This window comes from Salvia splendens, chromosome 10, assembly GCF_004379255.2.
Source record: "Salvia splendens isolate huo1 chromosome 10, SspV2, whole genome shotgun sequence".
Lineage (NCBI taxonomy): Eukaryota > Viridiplantae > Streptophyta > Magnoliopsida > Lamiales > Lamiaceae > Salvia > Salvia splendens.
The window spans coordinates 25,508,662-25,536,560 of NC_056041.1; the positions used below are offsets into that span (position 1 = coordinate 25,508,662).

Sequence of the window (27,899 nt, forward strand, 5' to 3'; positions counted from 1 at the left end):
AGGAAATAAACGATATTGGTGTGGTATAGCACTGAAGGATGTAACAGTTGAGTAAGTCTTTCTTGCTATTTACTAAAAGACGAGGTCTCGGTGATTGTTATTTCTTAATCATTGTTGATATAACATTGAGCATACGATATTGATTATGCACTACTTTGATTTATCAAATGGTGCGGATTTTTCGCAATCCAAGAATCCTGATATCTTGGGTAGTGGTGATTAATGTCTAGAGGTGCTAGTATTGTTATTGCAATGAATCGTGTGCTGGGTTAGTCCAGTTTGATAATATCCTCAAGAGGTGTTCGAAAAAGGTTTTATTATTCAGAAACCCGGCCGGTTGAAATTTATTCCAGAATAATAAATAAAGATTTTGAACTAGACAACTCTTGGAAAAAGATATTAATTAATTAAAGTCAAATAGCAGACTTAAATTAATTAATGGATATTTATATCTTAAACACGGGAAATAATAAATTAAAGAGGTAAAGCCCGGATTACTCGTAATTTGGGATTGGACGGGCAGTCAATATTATTATACTATAGTGGATGATAATAATATTCAATTGGACTTGTATTAAATTGGGGCTCAATTTAATTAGTAAAAGTCCAACAGGTTTGGCCCAAGTCCAACCTCCATGGATCCCTAATCTGGCCCATAATAACTCTATATAAAAGGATATTAGAAAGAAGATTTAGAAAAAAATTAAGAGTTAATTTTCGTGTTCCCTTCTGGGAGTGGACGAAAAAATCGGTTTTTGACAAAACTGATATTCTGTCTTCTTTCTAATCAAGCCCTTTTCGATTATAACAAGCTTTGCCCACCCAAAGGTCATTATCTGAGTTCGGAATACAAATTAGAAGATTTGTGGTTGAGTACAAAGAACATCACGTGGAGAAGGCGCAAGCAATCGTTGATTCTTTGGAGAATCAGATCGGTAATTCTAAACCGTAGGAATTCATGTTTTAGGTTTTTATTCCTTTTACATGAATTATGTGCGTTCTTGGATGCAATTCTGTGTTTAACATGTAGTTAATTAATCCCATAATCGGTCAAATAGATCCGTAAATCTGATTTATTTGTGAATGCATGACTTCCGCTGTGCAAGGGGCTCCAAACCCCAGCAATTGGTATCAGAGCCAATTTTTGGCTCTTTCATGTTATATGAATTACATGATCAATTGTGTTTTCTGCTGCTTGTTATATGTTTTATAATTTGCATCGGTTGAAAACCCTAGAACGATCGAACGAAGTGCAGCAGCCTAAAATTTGTGCGACGACACCAATGAAGAATCATTTTGTTTTTTATTTTGCCGTTGCTGGTGAATTTTCGTGGAACCAATTCTTAATATCTAATCTTTGTAATGATTACATGTTGTACTCACGTAATGATTAGATCAATCGATTCTTGTTGCCGATTGTAATCATTTTGATTGCACCGTGTTGTTTCGCCTGTGGCTTTGTATTTCACCAATGGATTGATCAATTCATGTACATAAAAATCGATTCTCTTGGCGTGTGTCGGTAACACCGCATGTTGCTGGAGGAGAATTGTGACAGCAGCTTCAGGCACCGCGATGGTGGCTGCACACCAGCGAGCCAGCGTCAGTCCGGGTTCGAGGGGCTGCGCGATGACGACGTAGCATCCCACAGGGCAGCAGCGGCTGCCAAGAGGCAGCTGCAGCAACAACGCAGCAGCAGCGCCAGAGACTACGGACAGCAGCGGTGCGAGTGGGAGCCCTTCGTGGGCAGTTCCCGGACTCGAAAGACGGTCGACGGAGGCAAGAGCAGGCTGTTATGACAGCGGCGACGCTTGCGCGGGTCTTCGCCCTGTGACATCACTTTCCAAATTAGTTAGGGTTTCCTAAACTCTTGGAACTAACTTTGGATTTAATTCAAGATATGATTTTAGAATAATATTTGAATATATCTTAAGTGGATTATCTAAAATTTAATTTTTAATTAAATTATGGATTAATTAGATATGTATCCTTATTTTGTGGATTAGATAGATTAAATTCTATCTAGATAAATCCTAAATAAATTTGGATGATAATAATTAATTTTATTTTGTCATGGATTTTTGTAGGATTTAATTCTATGTAAATAAATCCAAGATAGACTAGATAAATAATTAATTATGTTTGGATTTTATCCTTATTTTATGGATTTGGATAGATTTGATTCTCTCTAGATAAATCCTAGATAAATTTGGATAATAATTAATTTTATTTTGTCTTATGGATTTATATAGATTTAATTCTATGTGAATAAATCCTAGATAAACTAAAATAAATTTTAATTAAGTTTATCCGTATCTTGTAGATATTGATAGATTTATATCTATCTAGAATATATTTTAGTAGATTTGGATAATTAAAATCCATGTTTATCTTTATCTTGTGGATATTTATAGAATTAATTCTATATAGAAAATGTCCAAGTATATTTAGATAATTAAATGTATCTCTATCTTTTAGATATTGATAGATTTGTATCTATCTAGAATATATCTTAGAAGATTTAGATAATTGTTAATCCAGTATTGTAATTATCTTTTGGATTTAAGATAGATTTAGTTCTATCTAGTTAATCCTAGTTGAATTAATTAATATTAATTCTATTTTATCCTAATTTTATGGATATAAATAGATTTATTTCTATTTAGAAATTATCCTATATAAATTTGGATAAAGATAATACAAGATAGTCCTTATCTAATTGGAATTTGATAAAATTAACTTTATCTAGAATAAATCCTAATCGATATGATATATTCTAGGTTTCTATTCTAGATAATCTAAGGATTCTTTAAATCTTGGAATGATTGGATTTTATCTTCGTCTTATAGATTTGGAGAAATTTGTTTTTATCCTGAAATATCCTGGTAAGATTTAGATAATGATAATCCAAGGTTAGTTTTATCTTGAATTTTAGGATTTGATTTTATCCATGTAAAATCTAGAATAATCCTAAGAGGATTTAGATAGATTCAATTCTATCTAGATAAATCCTAAATTAGTTTGGATAGTCATTATCCAAATAAATCGTATCAAATCTGAAATTCCTATTTTGGATAAGATAAGGAATTAATTATTTAATTAAATCTCCATAGATTTATTAAATAATTTCAATAATTATCCAGTGAGATTAATTATCATATTATTAAATGGATTTATCTATTTATTTGGTGTTAATCTGTTTTAAGTGGATTATCTGCCTTATCTACTTATGATCGATTATGCAAAAACCACGTTTAAAATGACTAAGCGATAATTACAACAATGTGTTGTATATGGTCTCCATAAATTGGTCTATATATGAAGCAGTTTCTAATATTATCGTGACCCACCTTAGTGGGAGCAATAATCCTACGAAATAGGAAGTTCATAAGATTAGACTTCTTAATGGTAAATTGTTTAAACTGGAAGCATGTTTCTAATATTATCGCGACACACCCTAGTGGGAGCCATAATCCTACGAAATTGCAAGTTCATATGTTTAAACATATTTATAAGATAGCTATGGAATTTTGTTAGTGGCGTGCGACCTTTCCTGGAAGGAGTATCAAAACAGAAACGAAATTCCTAGATGCTAATATTTATGGTTTAAGCTTAGGCAATATTTGGCGGCCATGCCACCTTAGTGGTCTCTGGACTATTCGTCGGTATTGTGACCAGGAAATTGTTGGAATCCAAATTTGTATGACCTCCCTAGAGGCGTACTTATTTTGGTTGTCAAGGTTGCGAGATACATAAATTTTTTTGTGGTTGTTTGCGATTATGTATTAAGCATAGTATGTGATAAATAGTTTTATTTCTTCTCAGCCAAATTCTTAATAATGTCTGTGAACCTTAAAGAAATCAAACTTGAAGGCCAAAATTATGTAGACTGAAAATATTAAATGGATAAGATTCTCATTGCTTAAAACTTAAAGTTTGTACTCACCAGTTCATGTCCTCCATTTCCTCGACAAAATTCCATAAAGAAAATCCAAGAATGCATTTCATGCATGTACTTGACAAGTTCTTTGAGATAGAAGGTCAAACTACTTTCTTTTAAGTAGTAAGACATGTCTTGGTTTATACCGATGATAAAGGGATATCCAATGAGGACGTTGTCCAGATTCTATTGGAACATCCAAAAGAGATATAATGTTTTGATGAATCTTCTGATTCAGTTACTCAAATAGTTTCTACACTCAGTTCATCGCCAAATGTAATAGGAAGTGATTATTTGAAGGTTGTTACTGACAAGTTGGAAACCTTCGGCATTGTATTCACTTTATTACTTTTGGAGGAAGATAACATAATAGTTGACGAATTCATTAAGGCTGCATCTTTCCTATGTCTTAGTTCAAATGAACAGAAGACTAGCAATGGAAAGAGGGAAGAGCTGAATTGTCATCAATGAAATCTATAAAGGCAAGAAATATTTGGTGAAAAGGCAAAGAGAAGATACATTGTAAGTCGGATTGACCTCTTATATAAAGGACAATGACTTAGATAACAATGCAACTTCTAAAGAGAGATCTAAATCCAGTTGGGCAGTTGTTGCAGTGGGAGCTATTTATTTATGCTCACTTTATTGGTTTGTTTGATGTTTAAGACTTTGTTTTATTGGTACAGTTTAGTTTAGAAAGAATTTAGTTTCGGTTTCTAAACTTGTTTATGATTGAGCGATGTTCGATATCTCATTTTATAATGCGTGCATTATTGAGAAATGTGATTCAAATATCTATCATAGTACCATAGAAAAACAAATTGTACATCATAGTATCTAAAGAATATAATTGCAACAAGATTGAGTTTAACACGACAGTTCAACTTCTTAAACAATGAATGATAAGTATTTATGACATTTAAACATAAGGCCAAGAAAGTACTTATTAATTGTTCAAACTGATTTTGTCTAACTCAAGTGACTATCGAGATTTTAACAACTTGTTTGTTGAATAGCTTGAAGGTCAAGTAAGTCTAGTTGATGCACTACGAGTTAGAATCCTTTGGTGGTTTAAGGGATTCAGAATACTTATAGAGATGCAACATAGAAAGACTAGTAAGTCTCAATGGTTTGCACCATAGGAGACGAGCAAATGAGTTAAGATCAGTAGTGGGAGTTAAATCCTAGTTGACTACTCCCAGCATTCTTCTATAGAATGGGATAGTCATATAAGAAGATATCGAAGTCTCTCGAAGACAAGTTCGATAAGTGAACAGTTTTACTCAATAACATCTTATCATTGATGGGATATACGTTGGAAACAACGAGTTATACCTTAAAGAAACTACCATAACATCAGTACCTTCTACAACACACGAGTTGTGGACCAGAGGCAAGTTTAGTCCAGCACATCTCAAGGCGTGGAGTTATTCCAACACATGTTTTGGAAAAGGTATCCAAGTAATTGGAGTTGTGTGCTGAGGTATGTTTTAAGGTTGTCCCAAATGATAGAAAATGTACAGTTTCTATTATCTTCACGGCAAGATATGTGTTTGTTTACACGAATACTAGATTCTTTGATGAAGATTATGTGAAGAACTACAAGCCTAACAAGCATGATAATTCTCAAGATAATTAGAATATCTATTTTCCATCTTAACCAAGAAGTCATACCATTAGAAAGTTATGCACTAAGAAAATCAACATTTGTACCTAAGATTGTAAGAGTCGTGTCGTAGTGGGAGCGTTCTTTGCGAACATAATAAGTTCATGGGTCTAAAAGAGTCTTAAGACTCAGTCTTAGATCAACTTGAACATAATCCCTGTAACTACAAGGACGCAATGACTTATTCAGATAATCATTCTTGATAAAATGATAGATTCTGAATAACAATCTTAAATAGACAAAAATGTTTGCAAGACTTGCGATACTACCCATAGACTATTTCAGTCAGTGGGAGCTAGTGGACCTGCAAGCGTAAGCATGGACCTCAAAAGGCTAGAATAATGGCAAAGGGTTATACCCAGAGAGAATTATATTCTCGCCTGCCAATTTTTCCTAAGTCGATCTGTATATTGTCTATTGTAGCCTACATAAATTACGATGTATGTACTATGATTGTCAAGACAGTTTTCTTTAAGTAGAAGTCTTGAGGAGATCATCTGCATGGAACATCTTAATGGTTATGTAATACAGGGCAAGAAAGTTGAAAGTGCACTATATTTGGTATTCTTGGTACTCTACGATGATGACATCTATAAAAGTTGATAAACAACTAAGAGGGTTATCTAGCGTAGGAAACTGGTCGTCTACCCAGTTTAAGGATGATGGATTTAAGATAATCTAGTTACATTCTAAGCATCTGTGTCATTAGATTGCTAGAAAAAGAATGTATGTTTTCTTAAAGAATCCTACATCTATACAATACTTAGACACTTTAGCATTGAAAATTCCAAGAAAAAGTTTTTCTTTTTCTAGACGGGATTATTTTGTCTCTAGTCAAGTGTTTTTCGACATTGAATGAGATCAAGAAGAATGAGAAAAGTTCCATAATTGGAAGTCTCATATATGCTATGATGTGTATTAAGTTAGATATTAGCTTTGCCGTTGGCATAGAAGCATGATATCATTTTAACCATGGCCGAGGACATTGGATTGGCTAAAGAATATACTATAGTACTTGAAGAAGACTAAACGGTATGCTCTAGTTTACCAGACATCCATGTTATGTCCTTTAGGTTACATCGACTCGATTTTATAATTGATTGGTGATCGAGTCATCCTCTGACTATGTGTTCACTTTAGGAGTTGAATACTGAGGCATGAAGGAGTGTTGATCAAATCATAGACTCCATCATGAAAATTACAAGTGTGGTTTCATCGGAAACTACTAAGGTAGTTGTTCATCTCAGTAATTTCCTAATAGCTTTGACCGTGAATCCGAGTATGCCTATGAGTATTATATTTTGTTATGATTACTCTACCCATGTGTCTAACTCGAGGGAAATACGATCTGATAAAGCTAAGCAATCACATAGAGAGGAAGTATGAAATTAATTAAGGATTAAGTGTGCAGCAAGACGTTATGGTTTCCAAGATATCATCAGAGAACAACCTGACAGAATTTTTCACAAAATGCCTATATGGCAACATGTTTTACACATGAGATGAAAAGTACGGTAGTTCGATGTATCATGGCCCAAGACCTGCTTAGAGTATAAGTGGGAGAGTTTTGGCAGTGGGTATTCTCGAAAGCATGATTTTGAGTATAAGTGGGAGATTGTTAGGATTGGTATACTGAAAAGCATATTTTGAGCAAGTTGCACGGATAGAATTGCTTGTATACAATAAACTCTACAATCCACTTTTAACCCAAGGCGTGAAGAATCAATTTTATTGCATTGATGTTTGCTTGTGCATTTATAAGATGTATCTCAAACATTTAAATGTATAAGAAGCAAATAAGTCTAAATCTTCTACATAGTAGACTGGTCGTGAACGACGTTCACAGAAGGTGATGCAGTCGGTCCTTTGTAGAAGAGAAATAGAATTTCACAACCCAGATAGACTTTGGCTACCTATCGTGAAAGGTTGCAGTGTCAGTCCGCATGTTTCCTTACCTTAGGAAATAAACGACACTGGTGTGGTATAGCACTGAAGGATCTAACAGTTGAGTAAGTCTTTCTTGCTATTTACTAAAAGACGAGGTCTCGGTGATTGTTATTTCTTAATCATTGTTGATATAACATTGAGCATACGATATTGATTATGCACTACTTTGATTTATCAAATGGTGCGGATTTTTCGCAATCCAAGAATCCTGAAATCTTGGGTAGTGGTGATTAATGTCTAGAGGTGCTAGTATTGTTATTGCAATGAATCATGTGCTGGGTTAGTCCAGTTAGATAATATCCTCAAGAGGTGTTCGAAAAAGGTTTTATTATTCAGAAACCCGGTCGGTTGGAATTTATTCCAGAATAATAAATAAAGATTTTGAACTAGACAACTCTTGGAAAAAGATATTAATTAACTAAAGTCAAATAGCAAACTTAAATTAATTAATGGATATTTATATCTTAAACACGAGAAATAATAAATTAAAGAGGTAAAGCCCGGATTACTCGTAATTTGGGATTGGACGGGCAGTCAATATTATTATACTATAGTGGATGATAATAATATTCAATTGGACTTGTATTAAATTGGGGCTCAATTTAATTAGTAAAAGTCCAACAGGTTTGGCCCAAGTCCAACCTCCATGGATCCCTAATCTGACCCATAATAACTCTATATAAAAGGAGATTAGAAAGAAGATTTAGAAAAAAAATTAAGAGTTAATTTTCGTGCTCCCCTCTGGGAGTGGACGAAAAAATCGGTTTTTGACAAAACTGATATTCTGTCTTCTTTCTAATCAAGCCCTTTTCGATTCTAACAAGCTTTGCCCACCCAAAGGTCATTATCTGAGTTCGGGATACAGATTAGAAGATTTGTGGTTGAGTACGAAGAACATCACGTGGAGAAGGCACAAGCAATCGTCGATTCTTTGGAGAATCAGATCGATAATTCTAAACCGTAGGAATTCATGTTTTAGGTTTTTATTCCTTTTACATGAATTATGTGCGTTCTTGGATGCAATTCTGTGTTTAACATGTAGTTAATTAATCCCATAATCGGTCAAATAGATCCGTAGATCTGATTTATTTGTGAATGCATGATTTCCGCTGTGCAAGGGGCTCCAAACCCCAGCAAGTAGTCCCTCCAAATTACTGCACAACACGCTCAAGCTCATGTGCCTCGACAATAGCGCAACACATCATGTACGTCACTTATCTGTTGGGGTTTGGTGCCCCTTGCACAACGGAAGACTTGTACATAACAAATAAATCAGATAAGGATCTATTTGATCGATTATGAGATTAATCAATTCACATGTTAAACAGATGATTACATGCTAGAACGCAAATAATATATGCTTAAAGAAAGTAAATCCTAGAACATGAATTCTACAGTTTAAAGTTACCGATTTGATTCTCCAAAGAATCGTCGATTGCTTGCGCCTTCTCCACGTGATGATCTTCAATACTAGACCACAGATCTTCTGACTGGTTCCCGAACTGTATCTCAATATCAGGGTGGGCTGATCTTATCAAAATACTAGGACTCGAATAAAGAAGACAGAAAAATTCCTCACGAAGACGAGCTGAAATTCTCATGGAGGAGAAAAAGCATGAAAAATAGTCCCCTACTCTTTTTAGGAGTGGACGAATTTTTTCATAAAAATTCAAGTCTGTTTTATGTCTTCTTTATTCTCCTATTTATAATAGTTACATATTTGGCCTAGTCGGGGATCTATGGAAGGTTTTGGATATGGTCTCCCCCGATTAGCTTTATACTAATTAAATTGAACTCATAATTTAATACAAACTTATATTCGAATATTATGAGTAGCCACTACAGAAGTAATATTGCACTGCCCATCCAAATCCGAAATTATAAGTAATCCGGGTTTCCGTTTTGTTTGTCGTTTATTTCTCGCGCTTAAGATAGAAATGTCCATTAATTAATTCATATCTGCTATGGACTTAATTAATTAACATCTTATTATTTCCAAGAGTGAACTTAGCAAGAAACACTTATTTATTATTCATGGAATAATTAAATTCCAATTGGCCACTTTCCGAATAATAAAAACTTGTTCGAGCTCCTCTTGAGGACATTATCAAACCAAACTCACTAGGCGCGCGATTTAACATAATAGCAATCCTAGCACCGCTAGATATTAATCACCACTACCCAATATATCAGGATTATTGGGTTGTGAAAAACCCGCACCATTTGATAAGTCAAAGTAGTGCATAATCAATACTGTATGCTCAATGCTAACGTATGTTGATTAAGAAATAGTTGTTTATCAAGACCCAGTCTTCCAGTAAATAGCATGAAGACATGTCTTGCTGTTCGATCCGTTCAGTGCTATACCACACCAATGTCATCTTATTTCAGTAAGGCTTAGAAATAATCGGACTGACATTGCAACCTTTCATGATAGGTAGCCAAAGCCTATCTACGTTGTGAAATTCTTCTTTCTCTTTTGCAAAGCATTGCATAGAACCGACCGTGTTACCTTAAAGTGGACGACACCCACAACCGGTCTACTAAGCAAAAGACTTAGACTTTGTTTACTTCTTATGCATTTAAATGTTCATAAAACATCTTATAAATGCACAAGCAAACACAATGTAGTAATGATGGTGATTCTATTCATGCGTAACTATTCGAATAATACCGAATCAGGTCAAAAGTGGATTGTAGAGTTTTTCGTATACAAGCAAGATTCTATTCGTGCTCGAAACATGCTTTTCAGTATACCAAACCTAACATTATCCCTATGTGTTGTTTATCTCGAGGCACATGTTTGGCAATTGACGATCCACGTATGACATCCAAATAAACTACAACAACAATTATCCATCAAACTATTAGACAAACACATATAAATCAATGAACACAAATATACATGAAAACATTATTTATTTTTCCTGACTATTTTGGAGTAATGATAACTATCCACGATAATGTTGAACAGAATTTTGGGCGATTTGTTTATTAAATATGAGTCAATCCACCTACAATACAATTTTTTTTAATATGATGTCATTAAATACACAAAATTCTTAAACAATAAACTTACATCGATGCACATGGAGTGTTGTCCATATGCATACGTGCATCACAAAATCGGGTCTCAAAGTGGGCATTCTCTCTCACATCCACAGTTGTAGGAGCTGTAGGAGTACTGTCGGACCTCCAATGTCTTTCCTTTTACCCATGAAAGCCTCACAAAGATTATGATATAAGGTAGAAAGTGCAGCACTCGCCCAACAAATCATAGAGGCAACCTCAACATCCTGAATTATGGTCAACCAAATCAGAGGTATCTTACACCCTAAGCCATCGGGTTACCCTGCAATAGCACCAGCACAATCATACGTGGCCGTTGAATGTAGGCTTTATCTTCTAGATCATCATCTAACGGTTCCCTCGCCATCCTATTTATTAGAGCCGATGCCAAAATACCGTTTTTCTTCATCTCACTTTGATGTGGATAGAAGCCCAACAGTTCACCACATAGATTCTCCAACCCGTATTCACATAACCATTACCTGTAAAAGGAAATCCATCTACACGTAGACCCCATAACACTTGAACGTCCTGTAAGGTAACAATAGCTTCTCCTACAGGATGATGGAAGGTATGTGTTTCTGGCCTCCAACGTTCAACCAATGTTGTTATCAAAGCATGATCTAAATCTAGAGACTTGCCACAATAATAAACTCCACCAAAACCAAATCTGCAGACATAATCAATCACACGTCTGTAATGATTATCTATTTTCCAAAAATGCCCCACAAAGCGCCGAATATTGAAAGAAGGTGTTTCCTCGTCTGCCCACGTCTTACGAGATATGTGGCTATGCTGATATCGCAATACAAAAGGATCTTCTGGTCCATAACGCGACATCCTAATAAAAACAACAATTAACAACATATTCAGTTATAAACCAAAAATTCTACTCCTTCCGTTCCATAGTAATAGAGTCACTTTTCCATTTTGGTACGTTCCATAGTATTAGAGTCATTTCCCTTTTTAGTCAAAGTAACACATTTCTCCACACATACTTTACTCTCTCTTACTTTATTCTCTCTTCATCTCTTTGTCTTTTTCATTTTCAACTTTATTCTCCCTTTACTTAACTCACCTAATACAATTTTGTTAATCTCTGTACCGAAAAGAAACGTCTCCATTACTATAAAACGGAGGAAGTATAAAAATATGAATCAAAGTTTGATATTCTAACCATAAATCAAAATTTCATACAACACAAATAAATAGAATCGCTTAAAAAGATGACCAAGATGACTCATACTTAAATGTAAACACCTTTTATATCTAATTTATTCTCCCTCTTTTACTTTACTCCCTACTTCACACACAAAATAAAATTGCATAAATTCTCGTACCGTCCAATGAATGGGTCATCTTCCTTACGACGGAGGGAGCAATTTATAAAGAAATCACATATAAAGAAATTTTTGGGTCAAATATCACTAGAGATTGCCATTAACCTGGCAAACAAGCACAGTCACGATACCACCTATTTTAACTAAATTTTCAGTTTAGATCAAGTAGCATAGTATCATCACCTCAAAACACGAATTAATTTTATAATCATTAGAACTCCATATTCAAGTTCCTTAGGAGGGACATACACATCAAATAGAATCAACTAAAAACACAAATATCATCTAAATATCATTACTGACATTGAACTGGCTCAGTGAGTTTCTTGTCGTCACTCATCTGTTACATGCTCACACGTTCCCCAATTTACACTAGCATAGTATCATCCATCTTGAAGTGTATATACCAAATTCTCAATATAATTCATGATATCCTACCAATCTTAACTAGGTTAGTATAAATTCAGCCCTCAAATTCAAGTACGTGAGTCCTCTCAAATTCTGAACCCTTTCACCACAAATTCTTCAAAATACAAGACGTACACATTTTAGAACATAGAATCGAAAACTAAATTAAAATTGACCTAAAATTAAAACCTCAAATTCAAAATGCATTTCAAAGGACTCATCCACTTAGACTCTCTTCTGAGATATTTTTCACAAACTGGAAACTGGTATACCAAAAAAATCAAAAGCAATAGCAAAGGTGCAGAGCATTTTAGAACATAGAATCAGAAGCAAATACTCAAATTCATATAGAATTCAGTTATATATGAATACATAAATCTAGAACCAAACTAGAATGAAATATGTGAATACAAATATAAAATGGTAGAATTTGAAGTATAAAAAAGCACAATATTACAGTTAGGGATGTCAATCGGGCCAACCCGTTCGGGTTGTCGGGCCATTTGGGTACGGGCTATTCGGGTTATGATTTTTTCGGGTTATAAAAGTTCGACCCTAACCCTAACCCTTCGGGTTTCGGGCTAACCCACCGGGTTATTCGGGCCAATGAGTATTTTTAATTCTTTTAATATTTTCAAAAAAATAATACTTATTTTAAATTTTCTTTAATTATATACATATTTTTAATTAATCATTCAACAATGAAATACGTATTTTTAATTTTCTTTAATATTTTAAAAAAGATTAAGTTATTTAAATTTAAATAACTTATTCATTACATAATTATTTACAAAATATCTATCAATAGTATGTTTATATTTATGTTTATGTATTTAAAACATAAATCAACACTTTATTTCAAAATTCAAACATAAATCAATTCGTAGAAAATTAAATAAAATTTTCATAACGTTAGAGGTGCATCGTAGATGTAACAAAAATATTTTGAATTGTTAAAGAGTGAATTATCAAGATGCTAGCTAATTGGAGTAACTCTAAGTTTTCTTGAATTATGATTGGTCAAATTTAATTTATTCCAGCTGTAAATAAGTCAAATAATAAGTTAACTTTGTTTTAAGAATCATCAAAGTACGCATAATTCAATGACGAAGCGGCGTCAAAACACTTTGCACTATTATATTGGAAATATACTAAAAAAAAGCTTTTATATACGAGTATTTATGAATCCATGAACCACATCGTGATTTTTTTCGTGATCTTATATAGTCGGTTGACATATTTGGATTTTGCATGGTTTTAGAGGGTTGTCTTGGATGATTTTGATTATATTTCTATATTTTGGTATGTTTACATCTTTGTTGAGAAATGATAGAAAATGGATTAGAAAATATACACAAAATATGTGGATGTGCAGCAGCCTTGTTTGAGTCAATGTTTATCGCGATTTTGAAGTCTGATAAACCTCTAATACATATCATTCTCTTCGTCTTCGAAAGAGCTTCGCGTGGATATATTGCACGCCTCAATCGGAGCTTTGTAGAGAAAGTTATGACCGTTACAAAAATGCTCGCTGTGCAGAAGCCTTCAACCCGACGGGCCGACCCGTAACCCGAACGGGTCAGCCCGCCTAACCCGACAACCCGAATGGGTCAGCCCGAATGGCCCGATTTTAAATTCGGGCTGTGAAATTACAACCCTAACCCTGTATTTTTATCGGGTTATTCGGGCCGGCCCGCGGGTTCGGGTTACATTGACATCCCTAATTACAGTGTGTGAAAATTTTCCAACGCCGTCCATTCCGATAAGTGTGATGGCTCATCTCTTTCAATTTGAAATTGATAATATAATCTGACCATCATTCCATCTAAATAAATATAGAAAAAAAATTAGGTTGGCCTACTTCTACTTCCTCCGGAGGGATATCTCTCAAGTTGAGAAAGAATTTGATCTTGGAATGCATTTTATAATTGCTGCGAATTCTTAAATACTCTCCTCGTTCCATAATAATAGAATCATTTTATCATTTAGTACGTTCCATAGTAATAGAATCATTTATTTTTTAATAAAAGTCAACACATTTCTCCACACCTACTTTACTCTCTCTTACTTTATCTCTCTACTTTTGTCATTTTGTATTTTATTCTCCATTTACTTAATTCACCTAATGAAATTTTTGTTAATCGTTATCTCAAAAAAAAACGCCTCAATTACTATAAAACGGAGGGAATAGATTTTAGTTTCAAAGTGAAGAGGTCTATGAAATAATTGAGTCAAAAGTCCGTAAAAAAGCACTACAAATTCAGACATTGGAATCCACAACATTGACCACAATAATGGAGGGGCAAAAAGCCGTGACTAGTGTCGGATGAAGGTTGGATATAATAATAGAGTAAATTTTTAATTTTATTTGATCATTTGAAGAGCCATTATAACTTTGTACGATCTTTCAAAAAAATTACTTCCTTCGTCAGCGAAATGTTGTGCAGATTTTCATTTCGATTCGTCCGCAAAATATTATCCACTTTATTTTTTTTAATTTTTGGTAAATGGTCTTTACTTTCCACTAATTCATTATACTCGCATTTTATTTTAAAACTAATATATAAATATGGGACCTACATTATACTAACTTTTTCCATTCAATTTTCTTCACATTTCTTAAAACTCGTGCCGAGTTAAACATGAACAATATTTTGCGGACGGATGGAGTATTTGAATTTATGAAGAAGAAGTAAGGAAAGAATGTAAATATAATATGCAAACCATTTTTTATATTCCCTTTATTTCATAAGAATATACATTTTTCTTTTTTAATTCGACCCATAAAAATTTAACTGGAAAGTAAATAGAATGTAGAACCTATTTTTAATATTATACTCCCTCCGTCCCTGAAATTTTGTCACATTTTTCTATTTTCGCCTGTCCCATAAACTTTGTCACGTTTCACTTTTTACCATTTTTTTAGTAGACCTCACATTTCACTAACTTATTATAACTCTCATTTTATTATAAAACTAATACTTAAAAAGCAGGACTTACATTCTACCAACTTTTTCAATTCACTTTCTATTACATTTCTTGGCAAAATGAATCTTTAAATGGTGTACGGAACGAGTAACAACCAAAAAAAATGAAATAAAGTAAATAATTCTGCAAATCGTGAATAATTCAAAATGGCAAAATGGGTGTTTAAATAGTGGACGGAGGGAGTAACAACCTAATGAGGAAACATTAGTTGTACTATCCATGTACTGGCATCATTCCCTCTTATCAATCTTTCATCATTTTCTCAAGAGCACGAACTTGGCAACGATGCTTGCTGGATTGCTGAATTAATACTTACCTGAAATATCATATCGATCACGTTTCTCCAAGGGTCTTAATTTCTTACAACGAATCCTGTTTCTTGTCTTTGGTATCATTGTTAGAGTTTGTATACTAGAAATCACCTTTCGAGTGATTGAATACTGTAAAACTCTTTATTTTATTTTCCAATGGATGAAACAGATTATTTTTGTCATAATATTGTTATGTTTTACATTTAATGGATGTTTATTATATGTTTAAATGTATAAGTAACTTAACAAAGTCTAAGTCTTTGGTTTAGTAGACCAGTTGTGCGCGTCGTCCACTTTAAGGTAACACGGTCAGTTTTGAACAAAGAAAAATAAGAATTTCACTACCCAGATAGGCCTAGACTACCTATCGTGAAAGGTTGCAATGCCAGTCCGCATATTTCTAAGCCTTACTGAAATAAGATGACATTGGCGTGGTAGAGTACTGAATTGGATCTAACAGCGAGACAAGTCTTTATGCTATCTACTGAAAGACGAGGTCATGATAAATTATTTATTTCTTAATCAATGTACGTCAGCATTAAGCATACGATATTGATTATACACTACTTTGACTTATCAAATGGTGCGGGTTTTTCGCAACCCAATAATCCCAGTATATTGGGTAGTGGTGATTAATATCTAGCGGTGCTAGGATTGCTATTATATTGAATCGTGCGCGAGGTGAGTCTCGTTTGATAACGTCCTCAAGAGGAGCTCGAAACAAGGCTTTATTATTCAAAACCTAGCTAGTTGGAGTTTGATTACTCTATGAATAATAAATAAGCGTTTCTTGCTAAGTCCACTCTTGGAATTAATAAGATGTTAATTAATTAATTGACGTTCTATCTTAAGCGCGGAAAATGAACGACAAACAAACGGAAACCCGGATTACTTATAATTTCGGATTTAGATGGGCAGTGCAATATTACTTCTGTAGTGGTTGCTCGTAATATTTCATTATAAGCTTGTATTAAATTGTGGGTTCGATTTAATTAATAAAAAGCTAATTGGGGGAGGTCATATCCAAAACCTTCCATAGATCTCTGACTGGGCCAAATATGTGACTTAATATAAATAGGAGAATAAAGGAGACAGAAAATACATTTAATTTTATTGCTAATTTTCGTCCCCCTCTCCTATACTGTGAGGGACGAAATTTTCCCTTCAGCTCTCCTCCGTGAGATAGAATTTCTGTCTTCTTTATTTAAGTCCTAGTATTCTGGTGAGATCAGCCCACACTGATATCAACATACACTCCGGGAACCAGTCAGAAGATTCGTGGTCTAGTACTCAACATCTTCACGTGGAGAAGGCGCGAGCCATCTTCGATTCTTTAGAGAATCCCCAAGGTAAAATGGCTAATCCGTAGAAAACATGTTTTAGGTTTCAATTACACTAAAGCATGATTTAATTCAAGTTATGAGCATGATATATGAGATAATTGCACGAATAGAATTTGTCTAAATAATCTGCTAAATAGATCAAAATTATTATGTAATTGATTTATGTACGCTTCCGCTGCCAACCCCCTTCCATCATCACATCTAAAATCAGTTGATGCGTGCTTCTCTAAAGAGCATATTGACCTTTGAAGCTTCAATTCTGAAATTTGGATTTAAACGGCATTTATTCCAGCACATCAAGGTGAATTTGGAGCGGTGTATCGCATGCTCGCAGTATCTTTTAGTAGTACTTCATTAGTCCAACTCAGGATGTCCACATTTCCTTTTAATTTTCCTCACTCTAACTTTCTAAATTTGAAAATAAATTTTTCTCTCAATTTTTCCCATTAAAATATTCAATTACTACTTTTTTAACTTATTCCACATAACAATTCCTAAAATCTCATGGCACTCAAGAATGTAGACATATATAGAGGGACAAAACGAGTACTTCCTCCGTTCCACAGTATTAGAGGCATTTCATTTTGAGCACTCGTTTTGAAAAAATGATAATAAATGGTTAAAGTAGAGAAAAGTAAACTAAGATAGAGAATAGTATAGAGAACAGTATTATCTACCATATTCTCTATCTTACTTTATTACTTCTCTACTTTAACCATTTATTACCATTTTTTCAAAACGAGTACTCCAAATGAAATGCTTCTATTACTTTGGAACGGGATGAAGTAGTTTTTATTAAATTCTAGTTTTTATTAAATTCTAGTTTTCATATAATAAGGAAAGGAATTGTTTAGGGGTTTTATTCTTATAGAAACCAATGTACTCCCTCTGTCCCACCGAAGATTACCCACTTTCTTTTTTAGTTTGTCACACTACACCCAAGATGAACCATTACTAAAAGTAGATACTCTTTTATCTCTACTTTATTCCCTCTCTCCACCTAACACACAAAATAAAAGTGCGTAAAATCTCGTAGCACCTCCTAAGGAAGGGGTCATCTTCCTTGGGACGGAGGGAGTACATTGATAGGAAGAGAAAATTAGTTAAATGACAACTGTGGCGCTGGCCAGAAAATATAGGCATAACAATCTGTCTCCACACAAGAGGAGAAAACCCTAAAATCAGTTGAGTTTTACAAAAGGTTACTGATTGCCTTACAACTGCTCAACACTACGAGCATTAATTACCAATTAACACAACATTTAAGTAAATAAGCATTTATAGGACAATTTTTAAAGAATGCAATACAATATCACTGTTTAAATTTTTTCTAGTTATAACTTTCCCAATTATGTAAGCAACATTTGCCCAACATGAAACACCAAAACTCTGCCATATATTGATGAGAAGACTTAGTGTTAACGTTATAAGAACTGGATATGTTGTAAGCAGAAAAGGTTAAAATGTGGTGTGATAATTGCATGTTCAATCAGTTTTAGACATGAACTAGAAAAAATAATTCCATAAACCTAAATGAATAGGCGAGATAAACTGTTCCTTGAGACCACATTTATTTTATGCCATTCCAATCCATATTTTATGGCTGAACTTTTATATCCTTCCACAAAACATCTTTAATGATGCATTTTTGTACACAAACTCTGCTCCATAGACTGCCTGAAAGCAAGCTTCAAAAATGAAATAACATTCTTCCTCCTAATACTATCAACGTAACTGACATAATGGCTGCTTCTAACTAAGAAACTTCCATTTTAACCCAGCACTCTCTTGTGAAGTTCTGAGGCTCCTTAAAACCAAAAAATCCTTGAACATATACACTAAACCAAATTCGTTAGTTTTCTGATAAACTAAAGAATTTTAAGTTACATGTCATATCTCATTTCAGTTGATACATTTTCAATTAATATTAAACCTCGATGGTTTTCAAGAAATATCTGATGCAAGTTTTCTCATCAAAAGGCTTTTGTGTAGATGTGGCATTAAAATTATATACACACATGTATAATGTACAATATCATTATAGACATAAATATACGGAAACTATATCAGTCCATAATGGCATCAATATTTGAGAAGAGGCATATACGGAAACTATATCAGTCCATTTTTAGATTGTTTTAGTCTTTCATCGTAAGGATCAATGTTATAAACCAATCTAGAAGAGGCATCAATATTTTACTTACCTAGGATTTGGGTTCCCGCGGACTACTTTCTGGCCATACTTACGCCAGCGATATCCATCATCCAGTATATTACAATTTTAATATTTTATCATTAAATACACCAAATAGTTGAACATTAAACTTACATTGATGCACATGGAGTGTTGTTCGCAAGCGTGCCATCACAAAATCGGGTCTCAAAATGGGCATTCTCTCCTGCATCCACAGTTGTAGGAGTACCGTCAGACCTCTAATGTCTTTCCTCTTACCCATGGAAGCTGCGCAAAGATTATGGTATAACGTAGCAAGTGTAGCACTTGCCCAACTGATCATAGAGGGAACCTGAATGTCCCGGAGCATGGTCAACCACACTAGAGGTATCTTACACCCTGAGCATCGGGTAATATCAACCCACCCAATAACACAAACACAATCATACGTGCCTGTTAAATGTAGACTTCATGTTGTAGATCATCCTCTAAATGTTCTATCGCCATCCTATTTATTAGGGCTGATGCCAATATACCATTCTCTTTAATCTCACTTTGATTTGGATAGAAGCCCGACAGTTCACCATATAGGTTCTCCCACGCATTTTCACAATAACCATTTCCTGCGAAAGGAAATCAAGTTACACGTAGACCCCATAACACTTGAACGTCCTGTAAGGTAACAGTAGTTTAGTTTCTCCTACAGATAGATGGAAGGTATGTGTTTTTGACCTCCAATGTTCAACCAATGTTGTTATCAAAGCATGATCTACATCTAAACACTTCCCATAATAATAAACTCCACCAAAACCAAATCTGCAGACATAATCAATCACGTGTGGATGATGATTATCTATTTCCCAAAAACGCCCCTCAAAGCACCAAATATAGAGAAGAATTGTTTCTTCGCCTGGCCACGCCTTACAAGATAAGTGACTATTCTGATATCGCAAAACAGATGGATCTTCTTTTTTTTTGCCATAAATCAAGAGTAGTTAATATCTGATGAAAACTGAAGAACGTATGGTTTATAAACACACAGTGATATTCCACTTTCTTAGATTCGTCTGGATAGCCCATCAAATTTACTGCATGTTTAAAATCAGCTTCAAACAGATAAACACGCAGTGATATATTCCACTTTCTTAGCATTGTCCGGATAGCCCATGAAGAGTACTGCGTGTTTATAATCAGCTTCGAACAGATTGATTGTAACGTCCCATTTTTCTAAACCTAGTTTGTGAACCCTAAAGTACTTCTTTTAATGCTATTATTTTTGCGAAGTTCGTGAATTAATTGTCGGCAATTAATTGGTGAATTAATTGTTGTTGGATTAGAAGTTGTGAAATAAAATATTATGCGAATTTAAATAATTCCTGTCCGTGAGGAATAATTATTGGACTCAATTCCGTGCTGGATCCGATAAATCAATAAATAATATAAAAGTTCAGTCCGAGATAAATAAATTATGGACTGCACAAATTAAAATAGAATACAGTGGACCGTGAATTAACTAATTTAATTAAAGATCCTCCTTGATATTAATTCGGTTGCTAAATAAAGATCCTGCAGATTTTTCCTGCTCCTTGAAAAGATATTCATCCTCCGTAAATTACAAAGAAAGCACCAAATAAATTCAATTAAATCAGAAATAAGAAAAAAAAAAAAAAAAAGAAATCGAACCACCCCCCTCAAAACACGTCTAAACTGCCCCCTCTATCTCATGAATCTCTCCCCAAATCTCTCCAACCTCTTAATCAAACCTTCCACTCCTCTATAACAGTTGCTACACCATACCATTCGTTCCTCCCATCTCTGCAGCAACACAAGATTTCTCCTCAAATTCCTATTCAAGGTAATCTTGCAAACTCCATCCCTGTACACGTTTTGCTTCTAAATCTACTCGTCGAACTCATGAAATTTTTGAATAGGACCGAACAGAGAATCAAGAACCATCCTTTTCAAAGCATTGCAAATTCTGAAAACTCATCCACGAAGGTAACAAAAGAAAATCTATCATCCTCTTCCAAATTAAACTCTCTGTTGACACATGAAACTCTTTTCTGGCAGAAACGAGGGAAAGGAAGAGAGAAGCCACAACCTCTATCATTTACAGCTTACCCGTCACAAATTGTTGAAGGTATACACCCCCTCCAACCAAATTCGTTTTGAAACTGCTGCATTCTTACATCAAACTCTACCATTTATTAATCTGTAAATCACCTCGATTGAATCAACGAAAACTGGATAAAAGATTGAACCTTTAAAGAACTGGAATTCAGATCCGAGAACTTAACTTGTGGGGAGAGTCGGGTTAGTGTCGGAGGCGTCGGGTCTGTTTCGGGGTAAATAGGAGCAACGGGTGGCGGAATTGATCGATGGACGTGTCGCTGACAGTAGTGGCGTCGCCCTTCCGACGGAGGTGCGACGACAGAACGCCGGGAGCGACGACCGCAGTGGCTGGCGAGGGCTGGACGGCGAGGCAGCAGGACCGTCGTGACAGCAGCGGCGGACTCCGGCGACGAGCAGCGACGGCTGGAGCAGCGACGACGACGGCGACGGCATCTCCCTGCTGGACCGGACGACGACAGCCGCAGCGATAACGGGCAGCAGCGACGTGATTCCGTCGAGCAGCGGCCGGCGACGGTGGAAGGCGACGGCGAATCGGACGACGGCGACGGGGATTTTAGAACTCCCGATTCCGTCGAGAGAAGAAGAAAGAAAAGGGTGAGAGGAGAGAGAGAGTGTGAGATGAGGAAGATGGGTTGTGGGATTTAAATGTTTTGGGCCTTGATTTAACAAAATTGGGCCTTTGCTTTATTTAAGGAATTGGGCTTAATAAAATTGAATGGTAGGATTTGGTTAGTTGGGCTCCAATTAATTTTGTTTGTGGCTTTCTTTTTTTTTTAATTGGAGATATGATGTGGGAAAATTTAAGTTGAGCTTTTAAATAAGTCTTTAGGACCGATAATTAAATAAATCTTTGGATTGTTACTTAAATTAATTTTGGGGATTAAATAATAAATTCTCAAAATAAATAGACGTACGAATAATTTACCCCAAGTCTTGAAATAAATAGTTTTGCGAGGGAAAATATTCCGTTGATTAATTTATGCGCTTAGGTAATTTTTGAATTGTAATTCGATTTCAAGAGGGAAAATACGAGGAGCCAACGGTGGAAATTGGGAGCGTAAGCGGCCGTCGAACAATCGAAAACCGAGATAAATCGAGATAAAAGACTTGCTTAGGATGCATGCATTTTTTTAGTTATTTGTTTGAAACAATGTGTTGATTTATCTATTATATAAATTGTTAAAGGTGAATCATCGCAAGGGAATCGTGATCGCAAGGGAAAGAACGTAATTTCAAATTAAGCACTCGAGGTGGGCTTTCTTTTAAATAAGGACAACGTCCTAAATATTTTATCGATGAAAATGAAACTGTATTTATCATGCCGTGATTTGATTTTTAACGTGCCTATCTGATATGGCTATGTGCCATTGTTATATAAATCGAATTCGGGTCCCCGTAGGGCCGCAAACCCTACTTGGACTAGTGTACACCTATGGTAGATCGTGTGCTAGCGTACGGGCTGGCCGGTCTAGTGGCTTGGTTTGTGGCCACATTCCAAGTCATGTATTGGCAGATATGGCTAACGTCTATGGGAAAATGACTGATCAGTCGACTTTTACTATGGGAAAATGATTTTAGTGCCTCGGGTCTTTCTAAAGCTAAACCCCGACGGTTACTTAAGTATAGCATGATAAATTGACAACTTTTATTGAAAATGTTTTCGGCATGAGCCCATTGAGTATTCTTATAGTACTCAGTCCTGCATGTGTTTTCCCTATGTGCAGGTTGAGCGGCGACGAGGATGTGGTGGTGTTGAGCAAGTGAATTTAATATATTATTGATGTCTTTGAACCTTGAGTGTCGTTGTGTCTTCACACATGACGTCACTCTTTCTCTTGGTCGTTTCCGCCGTGACGTGTCTTAAATTATGGTTTATTTGGGTCGACAACTTTAATTGTTAGGGTAGTGGATATTCTGAATGTCTTGTTGGATAATATTAAACTCTTGGTTATTTACTTGGATATTAATTGTTGGTCCAACTTGTGTTGAAACCCTAATTCTTCTTGTCTTCTATTTAATTCTTTTAATCACGATCGCCCGTATTTATTAACCCTAAAGGGCGGTCGTGACATTGATGGCGTCATTTATCAGGTTTTTATCAATAGCCAGATTGATGATGAATACGAATTCCTTTCTCCGATCCTCTCGGCATTCCAAGAAACACACGGCTTCGCGATGATTAACTGACGGGTACTTTTGATGTACATTTGGTTGTCTAAATCCATATCGCTCAGCAGTGAATAAGCATGCCGTAAAATGTCCTCTTTGGGCATACCTAAGGTCACTGATTTACTTAGGGGTTGTCCAGCCACAGCCCTGGAAGAATTCCTGCGATGTTCTGTTCATTTTTTGCAGAAAAACCACTTATCCCAATGCTCTTCCAGTTGAATTGCCCTCATGCACTTGCACATTTTATTTTTGTTTTTGAGCTTGTAGATCTTTTGGCATACTTGCAATGTTGTGATATATCAATTGTTGAATGAAGTATTCCCTAATGTCTTTCCACTCATGGAAGGTAAAACTAACTTCCATTCATCGATTTTAACAAATCTATGCTTTCTCATCTCCTTCTCTGCTTCTCTTTCTATTTTGTAAACTATGAATGCATGTGGCTATTAACTTGAACCCTTCGTCAGTGTGGTCCTATTTCTTCAACCATTCATCGATGGTAACCAAATCTGAACAAAACATTAGCAAACTCTCTTCAATTGGTTCAAATAGACATTTAAATTACAATGAACGTTCAAATACGAACGAAAAATTAATTTGTCAACAAAATAAACAAAATTCAATATTCAAGTTCCTTAGAAGGGACATACACATCAAATAGAATCAACTAAAAACACAAAAATCATCTAATTATCATTCCTGACATCTCAACTGATGCATGCTCACATAACTTATATAGGCTATTGACATGTTATATGTTTGCAGGTTCTAACAAAGATGACAAACTACAGATTGGTAACAGGTGTCATGGACGTTACTTTGGTCTATATCAACGCGCTTTTAGGAATAAATATTATTCGATTGCTTTGGATAATGTGCTTGCGGGTATTGGTCCTCAAATTTTTACTGATGACACTACTGGATCGTCGTCAGTTGGTAAAAATGATTCAATCAAGAACATATATGGTGTTGTTGTACCTGAAGAAATAACTGCACATGCTCCAGATGTGGTTAGTAAACGGGAGGTGCAAGTGACAAGAAAAGCAGGCTTTAGTCGAGCATAGAGAAAGCAATTGAAAAAGCAAATAAACCTCATAGGCGTTGTGGAAAGTGTCATAAAGTGTCTGGTCATAATGCCAGAAGTTGTGGCAAAAAGAAGACATAATTGTTCTTTTTAATAATCAGAGTTGTTTTTTAGTTGTTGACATATACTCCAAGTTATTGGCCTTTTCTTATTAGTTGTTGATATTTGATTTTGCACTCTATTGACATGTATTGTATGATCATCATGCCAGAACTTGTGGTAAAGAGGAAAAAAAAGAAAAAAAAAATACTTGTTCTTTTTTAATTATAAGATTTGTTTTTTGAGTTGTTCACACTTTATACAATTGTTGACAAGTTGTTGACATTTGATATGTAGGCTATTGACATGTATTGGACTGTGGTCCTTGATTTGATTCATCAATACTATCATAGACAGATGAATTCTGTTGAGCTACAGCATGAGATTGTTGTGCCAAAAAAAGAGGGTGTAGCAGACTGAGAATATTGCTGATCTTGATGAGTGACTAGTCCGTTTTGATTTATTCCTACAGGAACCTTTACACCCCAAAAAAAAGGTATCCAGTGAGATATGAAGACCTTGGATAACTAGAGGGAGGATCAGAACTCACTGATCCTAATAAATTGATCTTCACTCTGAATGTGTAACCTTTTTGACCATGTCAAACCATAGAAGCCAAACTATATTCATATGTTTGTGCACGAGAACGAGACACATAAAAATAATTATCCTTAATCCATCAAAATATAGGGAAAAAAGGACACAAAGTCCTAAAATCTATCAAAAGATCGATCAGTTTTCCATTTGAAAGGCAGGTTCTACAATCATAAGTTCAACATGCACTTACGAAACATAATTTAAAATCATTTTGCAACCCATTCAATTGTTTGAGCACATGCGGCTTATTTTGAAAACTACACCAATAAGAGTTATCTTAAGACTTAAAGGAAAGTTTTGGTGCATTACCGAAATTCCTGCAGAAGATAATCCTGATGTGGAACTAACTCCAGTACGAAACCTAAACTCGTAACCACTGGATGTTCTTTCATCTACAACATTATCACTGGTGGATTTTTTCTCAAATAGAATTGCTGCATTTTCAACATATGCTTGCATCAACTGAGGCTTGAAAAAGGAACCCGTGGTCGGAGAAGGCTCAGCCTGCAATGTAGCAGTAGTTCAAGTAAATGAATTTTTAAACAACATATGTATCAAATCTCCTTTACAACTCCACAGAAATGAAAACAAATTTGACATCTTAAATGTTCTCAATTTATAAATTCCGAAGTGCAAAATAAACAGCTATTTTCACTTCAAATGACAGTGTCAAATGCTTAATGCGACATGTAAGCTCAAACATTCTAATACACCATGAGTCTCCAGGGATCAAAACAGCAGAAAATCTTCAATTGCATAATTCAATTTGTTAAGAACACAGACTTGAAACCTACCACTCCTTCAAACAGCAGGAAGGTTAAAGCTGTGTATTGATTGAGCGGAAAGAGCGGTTAATAAGTAATTAGGGGAAAAGTTGAAATTTAATTCCACATAATGAAACAGTATCAAAGTGTCAAAATGGATCCCATAGAATATTCACACCAAGAGAGAAGATTGAGGAGAATAATTATTTGATTGCTAGGATTGATTCAATTGGATTCTATCCAAAAATAGATTGATTACATTTACAGCTTTACCATAGATAGGAATGATTCTATCCTATATAACGTAGAGGCTGTACATTATTCAAATTAAAAAGCAATACACTACATCTTCTACTCTCAAACATCCTATATCTTTCTTTCGTCAATATGAGTATCACCTCTCTCGATTACCATCGTTAAGATGGTATCAGAGCAGGAAATCAACAAAAAGCCTCAAATGGAGGTCAATCAAATATACACTCTCGAGCTATTGATCGAGTCTATCTCAAATCTAATTGATTTGTACAAAGCCAACACAAATCAAAACCAAAAATCCTACCACCCGAAGAAAACCAGCGGCGAATCTGCTAAACTTCGGGACAAAGAAGAAGATGATGAAAATTTCAAGCATCGTGAGGCTGTTACAGAGATGAGGGAGAATTTCATGAGAAAAGTAGCTACACTAAAGAGTGAACATGCGAATATGTGGGAAGAGTTTCTTCAGTTACATGAACAGAGGAGGCAACAAGCATGTCAACACATTCCTGAATCTGGTTTTGCTGGTTATAAGCAACCGACTTCTCCTTCCAATCGACGTCTCGGAGTATTCAGTCAACAGCCGGCGGCGCCGACGCTAGAGCTCTCAGAGGGTGAAGGAGCGTCAGTGGCTTTGCGGTGGAAAAGGAGGAAGAAGCAGAGGAGGTGCGGGGCCAACGCACCGACGGACAGCGCCTATCCACCGTCCTCGGTGGAGCTGCCGAACTCCCGCCGCCTCTTCTGTCGGCCAGCAAGCCCGGCACCGTCCTCAGCCTCGGAAGCATGTCGGCCATACCTCCAGCCTCCAGCCTCGGAAGCATGTCGTCCTCAGCGTCCCTCCCGTGAAATGACGACGCCTTCTCCGACAAGGGTCTGGACGACGCCTTCTCCGACAAGGGCCTATCCATCGAAGAGCATCCACGGCGGCGGCAGCTTTGCGATGGGAAACAAGGAAGAAGTGAGGAAGAATAAAGGGGAGGCGGCTGGGGTTTCCGAGAATGGGGGAGATCTTCAATCAAATACCCAGACTCTTACAAAAGACAAATTCAACCCCTCTAATTTCCCTATACTACAAATCCCACCCCAGATTCATACCCAATCCCAAAATCCACCCATGAAAAATAAAAAATCCCAAAACCGACCCCATTCCTCCCAAATATACCAGAAACCACCCCAGATCTGTCCTAAACCTCACAATGCCCCACGAATTTTACCCAAAACTCACAATGACCCCAAAACTGCCAAAACATTGCAGATTACTCCTCAAATTCAGCCATTTACTCCGTGTAAAAATTCTTTTGAACCCCTAGCATTGTCTTCAACCTCACAATCACATACCAAAGACACCCAATGGATATTTGATTGCGGGGCTACCGACACAATGTCATTTGATGCCTCAGATTTTTTATCCATTTCAAAATAAAAAAAAAACTATGTCCAAACTGCCAGTGGAGACCTAGCGCCAGTCCGGGGGCGGGAACAATTAATATTTCTCCTACTTTACGCCTGTCTAACGGCCTTTATGTTCCGTCATTATCACATAAGCTCTTATCCATTAGCCATGTGACTAAGGAACTGAACTGCAAATTACTGATGCAACCGGAATTTTGTATGCTGCAGGTTATCAAGACGGGGACGATAGTTGGGCGTGGCACTGAACGATGCGGACTGTA

The 27,899-nt window shown here is 35.6% G+C and overlaps 2 protein-coding genes across 6 annotated transcripts; one reads left to right on the forward strand and one right to left on the reverse strand.

Moving 5' to 3' along the window:
- Nucleotides 1–1,532: 1,532 nt before the first annotated feature.
- Nucleotides 1,533–23,813, forward strand: LOC121752835. Its single transcript, XM_042147923.1, has 4 exons — nucleotides 1,533–1,769; nucleotides 20,842–21,183; nucleotides 21,256–21,325; nucleotides 23,043–23,813. The coding sequence occupies exons 1-4, from the start codon at nucleotides 1,533–1,535 to the stop codon at nucleotides 23,045–23,047; spliced, it is 654 nt and encodes a 217-aa protein (XP_042003857.1). The 3' UTR covers nucleotides 23,048–23,813.
- On the reverse strand, nucleotides 23,766–27,865 carry LOC121750174. Of its 5 annotated transcripts, none has more exons than XM_042144656.1 (3): nucleotides 26,531–27,865; nucleotides 25,517–25,711; nucleotides 23,766–23,996 (listed from the first exon to the last, which is right to left on the reverse strand). In XM_042144656.1, exons 1-3 carry the CDS (start codon nucleotides 26,600–26,602, stop codon nucleotides 23,970–23,972), a joined length of 294 nt encoding a protein of 97 aa, XP_042000590.1. In that variant the 5' UTR covers nucleotides 26,603–27,865; the 3' UTR covers nucleotides 23,766–23,969. The 5 variants fall into 5 exon arrangements, 4 of the variants coding, with proteins under 4 accessions (XP_042000590.1, XP_042000588.1, XP_042000589.1 ...); XM_042144654.1 differs by lacking the exon at nucleotides 23,766–23,996 and adding an exon at nucleotides 24,220–25,086 and having other exon boundaries at nucleotides 26,700–27,865; XM_042144655.1 differs by lacking the exon at nucleotides 23,766–23,996 and adding an exon at nucleotides 24,220–24,477.
- Between the last annotated feature and the right edge of the window lie 34 nt (nucleotides 27,866–27,899).